The following is an 18,061-nucleotide window of genomic DNA, read 5'->3' as shown; positions in this document are numbered from 1 at the left end:
GCACTCCTTTTTCCAGGTTTTTATGATTTTCCCCCTTCTCCCTCAACTTTTTTTCATTTGTTCGTTGGTTTGTTTCATTTTCTGTTTCATCTCCACCTCCCCTTCCTCTTCTTGCTTTGTTTAATTCAGCAGGTGTGCAGCTTGTTCACCCCCACGTGTCCTTTTGATCTCACTCTCGTTTCCACTCTGCTGTTGGTGTTTCCCCACTTTCCATTTTGGTACACTCCATTCAATTCTGCTCTAGCTCTTCCAAGAGCCTTCAACATGTGTAAAAAGTAAATAAACAAAAAACCCACAAAGGATACACACACCACACTTCTGCCAACCATTTACCACTAATGTGTAACATAAATGATGTGTTGCCAGTATAATATAAAACCTTCCAACCATAATAAATTACAACTCACCAATTTGATGAGATGCATATGTAAGGCTCCCAGTGGCAAATATCAACAACTTGTTTCCATAATCATCATCTGTTTCCAGCATTGTCTCCTCCTCCCTTTAAAACAGTAAGAGGAAATTATAAAAAAAACAAGCATTCTGAGTATTGCGCTGCAATACATGTCCCCTACCGGGAGTCTGTCGTCCGGAAAACTGTTGGGGAAATTACCAAGGGTTATTTATCCACAGGTTCTGAATCGTTCCCAATCGCTAATTACCTCAGGAAGGGCTCACCTGTGATTCGCACTCGGGACTTCAATTTATACACCTTGCAGACAGGTCAGCAGAAGCACGAGAAAATAAGTTGTTGATAAAGAACCTTTCGAGTCGCTAAATATCAGTAATTTATTATATTTTCCGGTTCACGATCAATGATCGATGTGTATATATATGTTGCTCGGCTTGGCTCCGCCCCTCCCGAAAGCGCGCACTGTGTCGCGCTGTTGACGTTCGCGAGATGAGGCTGAGGGCGCGTGGTGCGGCTTGAGGAGAACTCCAGAATAAACAAGAGATATCCAATTTTTAAAAAAATATTTTCGTTTAATTAACGATATCTGCCAAACCACGTGCCCTATCGCAAATTCCAAAAGGACATTTTAGTAGACTGACGTGCTGAACAGATCTGTGAAGTTTCCCCTCGATTGGATCAAAAATGAGGGAGGAGCTCGGTTTTAAAGGTTCATGCTTAAAAACGTCATAGCTCTGAAACCATGTGACGCATGACGTCATGCTCGTTGACTTTTTTGTTCGTCATGGGTATGCGATTCTGCCTGCAAAGTTTGGCCTCGATCTGTTCAGCCGTTGCTGAGAAAAATGGGTTTTCGTGTTTTCACGAAAAACAATATGGCGACCGAACCACGTGACCTGTGATGTCATAATTACCATGAAAATATTCTACAGACCGAATCCCTCATATGGTGAAAATTTGATCTCAATCGGTCCAATTATTGCAGAGAAAATCGTTTTAAAAGGAAATTAAAACTTAAAATGGCACTGAGTTAAGGATCATCAGAATTATCAGAATTCCCAAAGTTCAAAGTGCCATAACTTTGTCAAAAATGATCGAAACGTCGTGAAGTTCGAACTTGACCTGTAACTTATCATGAGGAAACCATGTACCAAGTTTGAAATCATTAACATTAAGCGTTTAGAAAAAAAGTCCGGAAAACTGTTCTTTGCGTGACGGACGCAAAGGACTGAGGGACGGCGTGCAAACCTATAGTCCCCTCCGGTGTACACTGGTAGAGGACTAATAAAGTAATTGCATCCACACATTAAAATCACTTTGTGTGTCAATTTATCATGATGCCGCTGAAGGCAATGGGGACTGAACTCTCAAAATAATCCATGTCCAAAATAGCATAAAGAGAAATATGAAGCGACGTTGGGAAATAGCTGAATGTTTAGGGTAACCTGGTTGCTTTACCCCTCCCAAGTTGCTTTACCTCAGCCAAACCTTCAGAGGTTCATCAGTGAGTGCCTGGGAGTGTTTTAGGCAAAAAAAGGTTTTGGAAAATTTAGAAGAAAAAAAAGTTTCATCGTTTTGGATTTTTTTTTAAAATTTTATAATCGCTCGATTGTGCCTGACCGTTGTAGCTATGTGAAAAGTAATATTAAATTGTTCCTGAATAGTGTGTTTGTGTGTGTGTGTAATATTATATCACTATAATTGTTCCTGACATGTGTGTGTGTGTGTGTGTGTGTGTGTGTGTGTGTGTGTGTGTGTGTGTGTGTGTGTGTGTGCATGCATGTGTGTGTGTGTGTGTGTGTGTGTGTGTGTGTGTGTGTGTGTAATAGTATATCACGATAATACTCTGCTCCAGTGTGTGCCCGGTTCATGGGTGGGACTTCCACTGTTGAGGGTGTTCATTCATACTATTGTTCATACTATTGGGAGGGGCTTCAACAACAAATCTCCACCATTTTGTTTGGTCGGCATTGCTCTGAGGCCCATTTGTTAGGCTTGCACTGACTTTCTCACATTTTTATCGAAAGTCTAATTCGATATCTGGTTTCATGTTCCATGTTCCATAATCGCGAGGATGGTTTTAGGCTCTGTTGCAAAAAAACAAACAAAAAAAAAAAACGGGAGGAAAATTGGATGAAAGTTACCATAGATAGAACAACAACAGGCATTTTAAGGCCATTTCCCTGCAAGAGTGGGGGTTAGACTTGTGGTCCCCATGACAATCTTCTCCATTTTGCCCTATTTTCTGCATCTCCCCTTGTTAACCTCCTTGCCCGCATTTCTTCTTCGACCATCTTCAGCCAAGTCTTTCTCGGTCTTCCCCGTCCTCTACTTCCTTCTACATTCATTTCCATCACTCTTCTCAACCAGTCACTTTCATCCTTCCTCAACACATGACCAAACCATCTCAAACTGTTTCTCTTCACAGCATCCATCACAGGCTCTATTCCCATCATCTTTTGCAATTCATCATTTGTCTTCCTCTCTCTCAACGATACTCCACACATCCACCGAACCATTCGCATTTCCACCCTTTCCAGCCTTCATTGCTGCTCTACGTTCCTTACCCATGTCTCGCTCCCATAAATCAAAACACTTCTCACACATGCAGCATACAACCTTTCCCTTCAGCTTCAACGACACTCCCCTCCTCGTCAGCACGCCACTCAGTTCCCGAAACTTCTTCCATGCACATCTCACTCTAGCAACTGTTGCCGAGTCTGATCCACCTTCTCCATTCAGCACGTCTCCTAGGTAACAAAATGTTTTCACACCTTCCAGCTTCATGCCGTCCCCAAGATCCAACTCAACATTTCCTCCATCTGCAGCTCCCTCTGTGCACACCTTACACTTGAAATTAGCTGCCACACTGGTTAATGACCCTCTCAAACCACTACATTTTTGATGAACCCACTCAGCGCACATTGTACATTGAATGAAATTCACTCCGACACCCTTCCTGCACACAGCACACGGCCACTTCCCAGTTCTTTCCACCTCACCACATGTTTTACCACTTGCCATCACCTTCGTTTTTCCGATATTCACCTTCAGACCTTTTGTCTCCATACATTCCTTCCACTTGTTCATCTTCTCCTTCAGTCCATCCATACTTTCTGCAATCAACACCAGATCATCTGCAAAACAACAACTCCCAAGGTAAACCCTCCTTTATGTTCCAAGCCAGCACCTCCATCACAGCTACAAATAGTACTAGACCTAGTACTGACCCCTGATGCACTCCCACCTTCACCTCAAACTCACCACTGTTCCCGTCCTTCGTCCTTACAGCTGTGCGTGCTCTTTTGTACATTGCCATCACTACTCTGATCAACCATTCCTCCACTCCTAACTTCCTCAATGCCCATGTCACTACTTCACGTGGAACCCTATCGAATGCTTTCTCCAGATCAACAAACCCAAGAAACAACTTCTTCCTCTTCTCCATGTACTTCTCCTGCAACTGTCTCACAATAAAAAGCACGTGTGTCATTCCTCTTCCTGGCATAAATCCAAACTGCATTTCGTCAATCTTCACTTTCTTCCTTATCCTCCTCTCCAACACCCTTTCCAATACCTTCATTCCATGCTCCAATAGCTTTATCGCTCGATACGAGTCACAGTCCAGGGGGTCAGCTTTCCCCTTGTATAGAGGGACGAGGGTACTCAGTTCCCAATCCACTGGAATGCGGCCTTCTTTCACCACCAGATTTCAGATCTCTGTCATTCTCTTCACACCCCAATTTCCCGCTGCTTTCAAGATATCTCCCACAACTCTTGTCGACCCTCCCGCTTTTCTACTCTTTATTGCTTTCATCGCTTCCTCAACTTTCTTCTCGGTTATCTTCTCTGCCGGTCCTAAAACTGGGTTACTCTCAATGTTGCCATCCCATTCATTCTCTGCATTCAACAGTATTTCCATATATCTCTTCCATCTTCCTTTAATACCATCTGGGTCCACAACGATTTGTCCCACTTCATCCTTCAAGCAACTCACCCTCATCACATCACACCTCTCTTTTGCTATCTGCTTTGCAATCCTGAATACCGCTCTCTGACCCTCTTCCAAATCCAAGCGTTCTCCGAACATTTTCCTACATGCCTCCTGCGCCTTTGCTACCTCTTTCTTTGCAGCCTTCCTGGCTGCCTTATAACTTTCATGCTCTGCTGTTTCTGCTCCCGTACCCTTCGCCTTCTGCCACTCGTTGAACTTCTTCCTCTTCTCGTCAATCCTCTTTCCAACTTCATCATCCCACCACCATGTTTCCGAGTGCCTCGGTGGTCCTTTTGTCCATCCACATACCTCACCAACGGCTCCCAACAGACTAGCTTTCATTGACATCCAACCACTTTCAAGCTCAACCACATCATCCTCGACCCTACTCAGCCTCTCTTTTAATGCCTCCCTTACTGTCACCTCTTTCAACCTAAACACCTTCATTCTCGGTTGGTACTTCACCCGCCGAGCTCTCCTCGCACCTTTCACCCTTACGTCGCAGACAACCAAGTGGTGCTGTGAAACAGCCTCCTCCCCCGGGATCACCTTTGTGTCCCGGAGGTGCCCCCTATCTCGCCTACGCACCATCAGGTAGTCAACGGTTGTCGTCGACCCACCTGACGTGTATGTAACAAGCTTATTATCCTCTTTCTGGAACTGAGTATTACAAATCAACAATTCAGCTCCATCAGCAAACTCCAAAATCCTTTCACCTTCTCCATTTCTCACACCATATCCGTAACCCCCATGAACTCCGTCAAAACCATCCATACTCCTTCCCACATGTCAATTTAGGTCTCCTCCTACCACAACAACGTCCTCATCTTTCACATTTTCCATCAGCTTCTCTATCGCACACCATAACTTGTCCTTCTCTTCATCGCTTCGACCAACCTGCGGAGCATATCCCGAGATGACGTTCACCAAGAGCTTTCCAATCATCATTTTCACCATCATCAACCTATCACTCACTCTAGTCACACTCACCACACTGTCTACAAACTACTCAGAAAACAGGACACCAACACCATTCATGCCCTCTGGGCACCCTTGCCACACAAACTTGTATTTCTGTCCCTGCCTACCCTTCACCATTCTCACACCACTTCCCTTCCATCTCATCTCTTGCACACAACATATGTCCACTCTTCTTCTGACCAATACTTCCACCACTTCTCCTGATCTCCCTGTCATTGTCCCTACATTCCATGTCCCAAACCTCAGAAACCGATCTCCACTTCAGGCTGTACCCTGCCCACATGTAGTTGTAATTGTCATGGTTCTCTTTTTGAGGCAATGTTTTTATGGCCGGATGCCCTTCCCGACGCCAACCCTCTTAGTCGTCTCTTACGACACGCAGGGATACGGCGTACCTATTATTATCCAGGGTACACACTGGGATCATTCCACCCCATACATCCATTATTTGTACTCGCCGCCCTTTACTTTTTATTTCAACCCGCCGTTATTCAACTCGCCGCCCTTTACTCGCCGCCCTTTAATTGATAATATCAATTATTGGAATCTCCCGCGATGAAGCTATCTCTGAGGGCCTTTCACTCACTCACCGCAGGCAGGTAGGTGGTCTTCCTGTCTTCTACCGACTCCTCTCCGGCCTTGCACCCCCAGCTCTCTCTGTGCTCTGTCCCCCAAATATTCCTACAGGTCGCACAAGATCTGCCAGCAACCCTCTGATGGTTAAACTGCCGAAATCTCGGCTCTCTGCTCACCTTCACTCTTTCATTCCTCTTTTCTCCCGCCTCTGGAACAAACTCCCTCACTCCCTTCAATCCCACTCCTCCCTCCAGGTCTTTAAAACAGCTGTTCACCACCATCTCTTATCTTCCCCCATCCAAAACCTTGATCTTTTCTACCCCCGCTAATTCACCCCAGATCCACCTTGTTTGAAATTCCAACTTCTTTCCTGGAAGTCCTGGCAGTGTCCATATGTTTTATACCTCTCCCACCGCCCCCTTCCCATGCCCCCCCCCCCAAAGCCCTCGCCCTCTCTCAGATCTCTCGATGTCTCCATGTCTCTCGGTCCCTGCTCTCAAATGTTGTGTTTGTGTCCTTCCCCCTCTCTCCCCATCTTGTCTACCGCTCCCGATGTTATATGTTTTATGTGTCGGTTTGTCTTTCTGTGTGATTAATGTTCGCTCTTTCACGAGCCTCGATCTTGTATACAAAAAAAAAAAAAAAAAAAAAAAAAAAAACCCTGCTGTTGGTGTTTCTCCCTCTCTCTCTTTCTTCTGTTGTGTCCTAATCTGTTCAGTGTTCCAGTTCTTCCACAAGCCTTGACCTTGAATCAAAAAAAGAAAAGAAAAAAAAGAGGCCAGTAAGGATAGTTGTAAGGCAGGGTCATTGATCCAGAGAGCGGTGAATGCTTGCATTTGTCTCCCTGCAAGATTCCAAACAGTAAAGTCAATGGATTGTTTTGAAATCGAGTTGGACATGGATTTGGAAGTCGTGTGGATGAGGGAGTACGAGGATGTTGTTATGATTGTGCAGGCTTGATGGACCGAATTACCTCCTAGATTTACCTTCCTTGTATTTCCAAACCCAGGATATTTTCTACCCCCATTATACCTACAACCAAACCCTCTTACTCAGGTTACTGTTTCATTCTGTCCTCTCTCGCCCGTTTTCCTGTTCCTTAATTTCCTTCCATGTTTTGTTAAACTGTAAACCCACCGTAAACCCAACAGCCTCCTCCCCCGGGATCACCTTTGTGTCCCGGAGGTGCCCCCTATCTCACCTACGCACCAGCAGGTAGTCAACGGTTGTTGTCAACCCACCTGACGTGTATGTAACAAGCTTATTATCCTCTTTCTGGAACTGAGTATTACAAATCAACAAATCAGCAAACTCCAAAATCCTTTCACCTTCTCCATTTCTCACACCATATCCGTAACCCCCATGAACTCCCTCAAAACCGTCAATACTCCTTCCCACATGTCCATTTAGGTCTCCTCCTACCACAACAACTTCCTTATCTTTCACGTTTTCCATCAGCTTCTCTATTGCACACCAGAACTTGTCCTTCTCTTCATCGCTCCGACCAATCTGTGGAGCACATCCCGAGATGACGTTCACCAAGAGCTTTCCAATGGACGGAAGCCTCTCCTCTGTTAAAGACACATGAAAGCCCGCATGGAGTTTGAAAAAAAGCAGCTAAAGGACTCTCAGACTGTGAGAAACAAGATCCTGTGGTCTGATGAAAACAAGATTGAACTGTTTGGCTTCCGTCTGGCCACTCTGCCATAAAGCCCAGATCGGTGGAGTGTTGCAGTGATGGTTGTCCTTCTGGAAGTTTCTCCCATCTCCACACAGGATCTCTGGAGCTCAGCCAGAGTGACCATCGGGTTCCTGGTCACCTCTCTTACCAAGGCCCTTCTCCCTCGATTGCTCAGTTTGGCCGGGCGGCCAGCTCTAGGAAGAGTCTTGGTTGTTCCAAACTTCTTCCATTTAAGAATTATGGAGGCCACTGTGCTCTTGGGAACCTTCAATGAAGTAGAAAATTTTTTGTAGGCTTCCCCAGATCTGTGCCTCGACACAATCCTGTCTCTGAGCTCTGCAGGCAGTTCCTTCGACCTCATGGCTTGGTTTTTGCTCTGATATGCATTGGCAGCTGTGAGACCTTATCTTGACAGGTGTGTGCCTTTCCAAATCATGTCCAATCAATTGAATTTACCACAGGTTGACTCCAATCAAGGTGTAGAAACATCTCAAAGATGATAAAGAGAAATGGGAGGCATCTGAGCTAAATTTCAAGTGTCATAGCAAAGGGTCTGAATAATTATGTCAATGTGATATTTCAGTTTTTTCTTTTAATAAATTTGCAAAACTTTCTAAAATCCTGTTTTCTCTTTGTCATTATGGGGTATTGAGTGTAGATTGATGAGGGAAAAAATGAATTTAAACGATTTCAGCATAAGGCTGCAACATAACAAAATGTGAAAAAAGTAAAGGGGTCTGAATACTTTCTGAATGCACTGTATGAGCCGCTTGCTGACCGGGTAGATATACTGGAAGCGAATCCGCAATCTGCACATGTTTGATTGGCCGACGGCAGGCAAACTACGGTGCCGCTGCGTCACCTAGCACCTTATAGTGAGATGGACGAAAAGGAGGCTGACTCGACTACCCCTGTCTTGCCCGACTCGAGCCCTACCGAGGCAGGAGGTGACGCTGCCTCGCCGTATGAAATCATGTCTCCCTTGCCTTCGGCTGTGGACTCCCCCGGTTCTGATAGGAGATCGCCGGGTGATGGCGAGCGGTCTATGCCTAGCGCCGGGGGGTATGGGGACGCCGGTGTGTATCGCACTCACGGCGGTCGACTGTGTCAACCTCCGACTCATTTTGGTTTTGATTAATTCCTATTAGTGGTATTCTTAAGACAGGGAGAATGTGATGAAAAGTCGACGTAACGCCAGTTGTTGGCCTGATACACATTACTGTCTGGTGGAGGCGGTCCCTGTGGAGATGGGCATTATTGCATATGTAATCTGCTGTGAGAGTGGTAGATGGTTATACTAGCTTCCATGATTCTATGAGAGCAAGGTAAGGATTTGCTGCTTCGTAGTAGTTGCTTCATTTAAAATGTATTGCAATGTTTTCCTTGTATCATGTAGACTAATGTTATGCTTATGGTGTTATGTTTTTAGATGCACCAGGTCGATTGCATTAAAGCCTCCTTTCTTTTGAGCGGTCTCTGGCTCCAATTCTTACAACAGGTACATTAACAAAGCTAACTTTTAGTGCTGAATAATAACCCAAAAACATAATGCCTCTGGTGACTTCGTCGGCTGAGGCATAAAACCTGTGAATTTTTTCTTCACATCTTGAGAATGGCAACTTGAGATCTGTAACTTACATGACATCATACATACATACATACATACATACCCTGTATGTGCACGAGCAATGGCGAGCATGCGTGGGTACGAGTTGTTGAAGAGTCTAAAGTGGAGCAATCGCCTCTGCATGTAGGAAAACTTCATGCACAGAAACAGAAAATGAGGAAACGGATGTTTAAAAATAAATAAATCCCACATCTATAACTGTGCAGCCATTATTTCTAAAAACAGCTTTTGGGGAAATGGTAAGGAGTCAAATAATACATTTCATTGGACCTTTTCACAAAGCCAATTGTCGCTAAAAAGATTAGTCACGACTTCGACAATAAATTGTCACAGTGTAGCGGTTACCGGAAGCATGACACAATCACCTTGCACCGGCCGATGACGTAACCGGCGGGCGGTTACTTTCCCGGACTCGCTCGGACGTGTCCGGACTTGCCTTGCCCGGGCGGACTCTCGATTTGCATACCACGCCCCGTTGAGAGGCGTGACTTTTGTGTAGTGAACTTTTGATATAAATTGCCGCCCGTGTTAACGGGCTGTTCAGTGCTTTTGAGTTCTTTCGAGTTGAGCTAGAATAAATAGCTCAGTGAAACTTCGTTCCTGGTGTCGTCCATTTTGTCCGGCTTTATCGTGCGAGCATAGCTCCACAATTGGTGACCCCTTTTCAAGAACATGGCGATGGAGTCATCTGTAGCTTTGAAGCTCCCTGGCTTTTGGGAATCGCACGCAGCCGTCTGGTTCACCCAAGCAGATTCTCAATTCGCCCTGCGGAACATTACGGAGGACACGACGCGCTACCACCATGTGGTCTCCGCGCTCAACGCCTCCACTGCTGCCTGGGTCCTGAGCTTCCTACAGAACCCGCCGAACGCCGACAAATATGGCGCGCTCAAAGGCCTACTCCTCGGTGCGTTTGGACTCACGGAGACCGAACGCGCGTGACAACTGCTCGACCTCCCGGAGCTGGGTGAGGCCCGTCCATCCGAACGCATGGACCACATGCTTGCTCTACTCGGTGACCACAGCCCGGATTTCCTCTTCCGTGAGCTGTTCCTCCGGCAGCTACCCGGGCAGGTACGATTAGCTTTGGTTAATTCGCCCATCACGGACCCTCGCGCCCTGGCCAAGGAGGCCGATAATTTTTTCTCGGCCAGGCGACACGTCGGAGCGGCCGCCTGGAACCCTGGGCCGACCGAGGCAATGCCCGCGCCACGACCGGCGCCACCACCGGCCGAGTTAGCGCCACTGGCGGCAGCGGCCGCCGCGACGCCCCGTCGACCGCACCCGACGCGACCGCCGGAGCCTCCACCAGAGCGGACCATATGCTACTACCACGCCAGTTTCGGGCAGAAGGCCAGAACGTGCCGCCCACCGTGCACTTTCGGCAGGTCGGGAAACGACCAGGCCGGCGCTCGCTGCCAGCCATGAGCGTCGGCCATTCAGGCAGCCTTCTGTTTATTACGGACACAGCGTCCGGGCGGCGTTTTTTGTGCGACACCGGCGCTCAGCTGAGCGTGATACCCGCCTCGGTGCAGGACAAACAAGCCGCGCTTTGCGGGCCCGCCTTGGTCACCGCAAACGGCTCCTCCATCCGCACCTTCGGTTCGCGCAGCGTCGCATTCTGCTTCGGGCGCCAGCGCTTCAGGTGGGACGTCATCACGGCGAACGTGCCCATGGCCTTGCTGGGTGCAGATTTTCTGTGCGCGCATGGGCTTTTGGTGAACGTCAAATGGCGTCGGCTCATCAACGCGGAGACCTTCAGCTCGCTCGCTTGCTCATTGAGCGGCTCCGCACCAACCAAGCTAGCCTGCGCGCTCCCGGCCGCGGACGATTTCACCCGCCTGCTCGCCGAGTTTCCGCCCTCACGCAGCCGACATTTTCGGCCGTCGCCGTCAAACACGGCGTCGAACACCACATCCCGACCACAGGTCCACCGGTCTACGCCAGGGCTCGTCGCCTCGACCCGACCAAACTCGCCATGGCGAAGGCGGATTTCGACGCACTGGAGCGATTGGGCATTGTGCGGCGCTCGAATAGCGCGTGGGCTTCGCCCCTGCACATCGTGCCCAAACCGGGTGGCGGATGGCGACCATGCGGCGATTACCGCCGCCTCAACGACGCCACCACTCCCGGCCGGTACCCGATACCACACATACAGGACTTTTCCACCCGTTTGGTGGGGCGGGTGATCTTTTCCAAGGTCGACCTCATTCGGGGCTACCACAAGGTACCCGTCCGGCCGGTCGACGTGCCGAAGATGGCGGTAATTACACCTTTTGGCCTCTTCGAGTTCCTTCGCATGCCGTTCGGCCTTAAGAACGCGGCCCAGGCCTTCCAGCGGCTGATGCACAGTGTGCTGCGCGACCACACCTTCCTTTTCGTCTACTTGGACGACATTCTCGTCGCCAGCACTTCCCGGGCGGAGCACCTCATCCACCTGTGCACGCTTTTTGAGCGCCTCGGCCAGCACGGCCTCATCATCAACCCGGCGAAATGCCAGTTTGGCGTAACGGCTGTCGACTTCCTGGGGCACCGCATCACGAAGCGCGGGGCCGTCCCGCTGCCTACCAAGGTGGAGGCAGTCACAAGTTTCCTGCGCCCCCGCTCCATCAAGGCCCTCCAGGAATTTTTGGGGATGGTAAATTTCTACCACCGGTTCGTGCCTCGCGCCGCCCGACTCATGCGCCCCCTGTACGAAGCCCTCCGGGGAAAGCGGGCCAAGCACGACGTCACCTGGACCAAAGAGATGGACGAGGCATTCACGGGCGCTAAGCTGGCCCTCGCCAACGCGACCATGCTGGTGCACCCGGCGCTCGACGCACCCATCACCCTCACCACAGACGCTTCTGACTACGCGGTGGGCGCCGTGCATGAACAGTGGGTGAACGGGGCTTGGCAACTGCTGGCTTTCTTCAGCCGGCAGCTTCGCCCGAACGAGCGCAAGTATAGCGCTTTCGACCGTGAGCTCCTCGGCCTTTACCTGGCCGTTCACCACTTCCGCCATCTTTTAGAGGGCTGCCCGTTCACGGTGTTTGTGGACCACAAACCCCTGGTCTTCGCCATGGCCAAGGTTGCAGAGCCGTGGTCGGCCCGCCAGCAGCGCCACCTCTCCGCCGTGTCCGAATTTACGACGGACATCTGGCACGTCGCAGGCAAGGACAACGCTGTGGCCGATTGCCTCTCCCGGTCCGGCGCGAACGCCGTCCACCTCGGTGTGGACTTCGACGACGCCACGGGGCAAGCCCTCCGGACAGCAGACACAGGCCTGCGGTTGGCCGACGTCCCCTTCGAGGACACAGGCAGTTCTCCTGTGCGATGTTTCCCTGGGCCAACCTCGCCCCATCGTGCCCACTGGATGGCAGCGGCACATTTTTGACGCCCTCCACGGCCTTTCCCACCCGGGCCGGAAAGCGTCGCAGAAGCTCGTGGCAGCAAAGTTCGTCTGGCACGGGCTCCGTAAGGACGTCTGCGACTGGGCCAACGCCTGTGTCGCCTGCCAGCGTGTGAAAGTCCACCGGCACACCCAGGCCCCGTTGGCACCATTCGACGTGCCCGTGCGGCGGTTCGACCACGTCAATGTGGACCTGGTGGGACCCCTTCCCTCCTTGTGGGGCTTCACCCACCTCCTCACGATGGTGGACAGGACCACCAGGTGGCCGGAGGCCGTCCCGCTGGCATCAGCAACATCCGCCGACGTGGCGCAGGCCTTCATTGGCACCTGGATTGCCCGTTTCGGCGCCCCCTCAGACATCTCCTCAGACAGAGGCCCGCAATTCACCTCCGAGCTTTGGGGCACGGTCGCCCAGGCCTTGGGGGTCAAGATACACCGCACCACGGCCTACCACCCCCAAGCCAACAGCTTGTGCGAGCAGTTCCACCGCTTGATGAAGGCCGCTCTCAGGGCCAGCCTCCAGAAAGACGGTTGGGCCCACAGGCTCCCGTGGGTCCTATTGGGCCTCCGAACGGCCCCCCAAGCTTCCACCGCCGAGCTGGTCTACGGCCAGCCACTGCGCATGCCGGGCGAGTTCATCCCTGACGCCACCGGCCCCTGGTCCGCGGCTCGCCAACGCTCGGTCCTCCAGGAGGCCGCCAGGAGATTTGCCCCCGAGCCCACGTCCCACCACAGCTGCCCCCAATCCCACGTCCCCCAAGCACTTCGCACTGCGGAGTACGTTTTTATCCGGAACGACGCACACCGGGGACCGCTCCGGCCGCCGTACGATGGACCTTTCCGGGTCCTGAAGAGGGACGACAAGTCGTTCATCATTGACATCGGCGGCAAACTGGACCGCATCTCCGTGGACCGCCTCAAGCCGGCCCATTTGGACCTCGACCAACCTCCACGGTTGGCCCTTCCTCCACGACAGGGCCGTCCCCCGTCAACCAAGCCCCCCCGCCCGACCATCCACCGCCACGCCACCTACCACCCCCACACGAATCGCCAGGGGTCGTTTCGGCCGTGTCATCATGACCCCCCTCAAACTGACTCTCCCGGTGCAAGTTAATTCTGGGGGGGCGCATGTAGCGGTTACCGGAAGCATGACACAATCACCTTGCACCGGCCGATGACGTAACCGGCGGGCGGTTACTTGCCCGGACTCGTCCGGACTTGCCTTGCCCGGGCGGACTCTCGATTTGCATACCACACCCCGTTGAGAGGCGTTGCTGCTTATTTGCATACCACGCCCCGCCTGAGAGGCGTGGCTTTTGTGTGGTGAACTTTTGATATAAATTGCCGCCCGTGTTAACGGGCTATTCAGTGCTTTTGAGTTCTTTCGAGTTTTGCTGGAATAAATAGCTCAGTGAAACTTCGTTCCTGGTGTCGTCCATTTTTTTCCGGCTTTATTGTGCGAGCATAGCTCCACAACAGGATCATTTCTCATGCAATTGAAGAAGCTACGTGTGGACCTTCATGGAATGCTTGGGGAACAAAAGGGCTTGACGAAGTGGTTCGTCAGAACTGGAAAGTCGATAACACTAGTGAGTACAGGTTGCAAGGTAAACAAAATTTGATGACGTAATGGTTAGAGCGTCCAGACTGAATCTGGGAGATCAGTGGTTTGAACCCTGTCTAACTCATACCAACGACTTTAAAAGGGTACGTCTGCTTCCTTTCTTGATGCTCATCATTTAAAAAGCATATAGCATGGGAAAACGTACCCATGGCAAATAGCAACCGTTGCACGGTCTTGATGGGTGTATTGGCCTCCTCCTGCATTAAAGTTCCTTGTAAGGGAACTCATCTATCTATAATTCCACTAATCTCTGTGTGTGTGTGTGTGTGTGTGTGTGTGTGTGTGTGTGTGTGTGTGTGTGTGTGTGTGTGTGTGTATGCGACCGCTGTTTCTCGACAACTACCGGTCCGATATACTTGAAACTTGCCAGGTATATTGCTGGGGACCCGAGGATGTGCCTTTTCAAGGTTTCATATTAATCGGACAATTACTTACCGAGCTATGTCCAAAAAACGATTCAACCAATCAGAGAGCAGCGAGCTATCGCGTGTGCCGAACGTGGCGAACACACTCTGCCTCGGATGGCACATTTGAGAGCGTATTCATTTATTTCCCGTCGGCAAACTATGTTGGCGCTATGTTGGCATTAAACTATGTTTTAAAACTAATTACAACTAATTTGCGATTCTTTCGCTTTGCGATGCGATTTGCGATTGTGTTAAACTCGCTCGGGCGTTAAACTATGTTTTTAAACTAATTTGCGATTCATTCGCTTTCCTGCGCATTTGTGCACGCGATGGCGATTTCTTTACCAAACTCCGCGTCCGCAAGCCGTTAGCTTTGGACCAAACCATTTCATGTAAATAGAGGGGGGGGATTGTCACCGTACTCGCAAGCCGTTCGCTTTGGACCAAACCATTTCATGTAAATAGAGGGGGGGGGGGATTGTCACCGTACTCGCAAGCCGTTCGCTTTGGACCAAACCATTTCATGTAAATAGAGGGGGGGGATTGTCACCGTACTCGCAAGCCGTTCGCTTTGGACCAAACCATTGCATGTAAATAGAGGGGGGGGGGGATATACTTTTAGATATATATATAGTACGGGCATGCCCTAGTGTTAATAAAAGCAGAGAAGGGGCGTGGGGGTAAAAACACAGGAAGTAATAGAGCACACATGGCTACAGAACCAGTACAAACCTTCTCAAGGGCAAAATGCACACTTAATCTGAAGATGCTGAAATCCTCTATGTTGCCAGACAAAAAGGCTTCTCTGCCGAACCAGCAACCAAAGATGTCGTATGGTTCTGCATAGGCCGCAGCCAACAGAGAAAACCCATCTGTGGATTGGTGCAATAGGATCGAGTGTGGAGAGAGAATTAAAATAATGAGTAGTGTTACCAAAAAGCTAAATTCCACGAAAATGTGCAAAGACAATGCAAATTCATTTATAAAGACAGATTCAAGACATAGGAAGAACGATACGATACAAGGCCAAAAATTGACTGTAGACATGAGGGTGACATGCACTTTGCTTGTAGACTTTATGAAAGCCATAAAGATCTCTGATGTGTTCGCAATACAGCATTGACACGATGATGTCACATTTATTTGTACTAGCAGAGTACCCACCCTCTGAGTCGGTAACATGAGTGAGTGTTAACACCCTCTGGGTGGGTAGAGTTCACGCATTACTTGTTAAAGGAAGTATAGTCTGTGTTTTGCAAGATGACTACAGATGTTTGTGTGGCGTACTTCTGAAAGGCCGTAGATGGTCTAAAGTGACGTTCCGCAACCTATGGGTCGTGACCCAATGTTTGGGTCACGAAGGATTTTCAATGGGTCGCATGATCGCTTCAGAAATCGCGGGAAAAAAACTTTATCGACGATTTACTTCTCCCGACTGAACAGAACAGAGATCAAACGAACGCCGACACAAACTTTATAGTGTGGACTCTTCTACTGCGCTGTACCGATGTACCGCGAGTGCATCCGGTCAGTCAGATCATACGTTTAGTTTCCGACACGCGAATGTCCATTGCTTTTCATTCGAAAGATTGAGCTGTGAGCGTAAGGTACTCGCCATGGCTGGAAAGTATCAGCCTGTGTTCCTGAACTATGGGTTCACCTTGCATATCGATAAGCACAATGTTCATCGACCACAGTGTGTGATATGCCTTGACGTGTTGGCCAACGAGTCCCTCAGGCCCCAAAAGCTGAAACGACACCTCGAGAAGAAACATGGAGATCATGTCAACAAGTCGCGGGAGTCTTTTCTCCGGAAAGAACGCGAGACGAACAAGAGCAAGTCAGTAATGAGTTCGGCTGTTTTTCCATCGAAGGGACTGACCAAAGCCAGCTACCTGGTGGCGGAGAAGATAGCCAAAGAAAAGAACCCGTGCACTATTGCGGGTAAGCTTTTTGTTTTTTTTCATAAAAGTATTTCACTGCATTGGCGGTTTGTAGGTTCATAAAGTAATACATGGCGCTGTAAGTATAGTTAAATTTAGTTTTTCATTTCGTCTTTAGAATATCGATGTGTCGGGTTCTTGCTTACTATTACTCGTGCCATGTATACGTTGGTATATCACAACTTCGTAAGTTTTATTGTTTGTTGCAATACAGCCATACTTAAACTTTGCCTCTTTTTTAAAAGTGCGTACGGCAATCACATCGCACATATTGAATTTTTATCATGCCTTGGAGCTTGGAAGAAAATCAAGATGAATCATAAAGTGAAAGAAATGTTCATGTGTGATTTTTTTTTTTTTTTTTGTATACTGAATCGAGGCTCGTGAAAGAGCTAACATTTACTTCACAAACAAATCGACCAGACAAACAAAATACACAAAAAGAGGGAGCGGAAGACAAGATGGGGAGAAAAGGGGAAGCACACAAACACAACATCCGAGAGCAGGGAGATGTGTGGAAGGGAGAGGGCCCGGGGGGAGGCGGCATGGGAAGGGGGGGGGGGGGGGGAGGGAGAAGTATAAAGCACAAGGACACCAAGGACTTCCAGGACAGAAGTTGGTATTTCAAAAAGGGGAATTGGGGTGAAATTAGCGGGGGTAGAAAAGATCAAGGTTTTGGATGGGGGAAGATAAGAGATGGTGGTGAACAGCTGTTTTAAAGACTTGGAGGGTGGAGTGGGATTGAAGAGAGTGAGGGAGTTTGTTCCAGAGGTGGGAGAAAAGAGGAATGAAGGAGTGAAGGTGAGCAGAGAGTCTTGATTTTGGCAGTTTAACCAAAAGAGGGTTGCAGGCAGATCTTGTGCGACCTGTAGGAATATTTGCGGGACAGAGCCCAGAGAGAGCTGGGGGGGCAAGGCCAGAGAGGAGTCGGTAGAAGACGGAAAGACCACCAACCTGCCTGCGGTGAGTGAGTGAGAGGCCCTTGGAGTTAGCTTCATCGCGGGAGATTCCAATGATTCTGAATGCTTTGGTTTCAACAGCGCGAAGGCGAGCTAGGTGTGAGGCAGGAGCACCAGCCCAGAGGGGAGAGCAGTATTCCATTGAGCTGCGGATGAAAGCCTTGTATGTGGTGCTTGTATGAGGAGCTCAGGTGTGCCAAGGAAGGACTTCGCACGACGGAGGATGCCCAGTCGGCGACTGGCTTTGGAGGCCAGATTTGAAATGTGGTTTTCCCAGGAAAGATCATGGCAGATAGTGAGACCCAAAAGCTTGAGTGACAGAACTTCTTGGAGAGGATTATTCAGAAAGTGGATGGGAGGGTTGTCCAGTCGGTCTTTTCGGAGAGACATCGTAAGAGTGTGAGATTTGTCAGGATTGAAAGACATGTTCCACTTGTTTGCCCAGTCTGTGATTTTGTCAAGGTCT

At 49.5% G+C, this 18,061-nt stretch overlaps 1 protein-coding gene across 2 annotated transcripts in view; it reads right to left on the bottom strand.

The window, feature by feature from the left end:
• LOC137439016 (F-box/WD repeat-containing protein 5) overlaps window positions 1-18,061 on the bottom strand; it is a 63,650-nt gene that overhangs the window by 8,727 nt on the left and 36,862 nt on the right. For both annotated transcript variants that reach the window (XM_068134588.2, XM_068134589.2), the window contains exons 5-7: window positions 15,426-15,565; window positions 9,315-9,403; window positions 408-502 (exon numbers count right to left, since the gene is read on the bottom strand). In XM_068134588.2, coding sequence (XP_067990689.2) covers window positions 408-502; window positions 9,315-9,403; window positions 15,426-15,565 — 324 coding nt within the window. The remainder of the gene's footprint in view (window positions 1-407; window positions 503-9,314; window positions 9,404-15,425; window positions 15,566-18,061) is intronic.

This window comes from Myxine glutinosa, chromosome 13 (assembly GCF_964187855.1).
Source record: "Myxine glutinosa chromosome 13, kmMyxGlut1.1, whole genome shotgun sequence".
NCBI lineage: Eukaryota > Metazoa > Chordata > Myxini > Myxiniformes > Myxinidae > Myxine > Myxine glutinosa.
The sequence above is the reverse complement of the archived record's forward strand: the minus strand, read 5'-3'. Positions and strand labels throughout refer to the sequence as shown.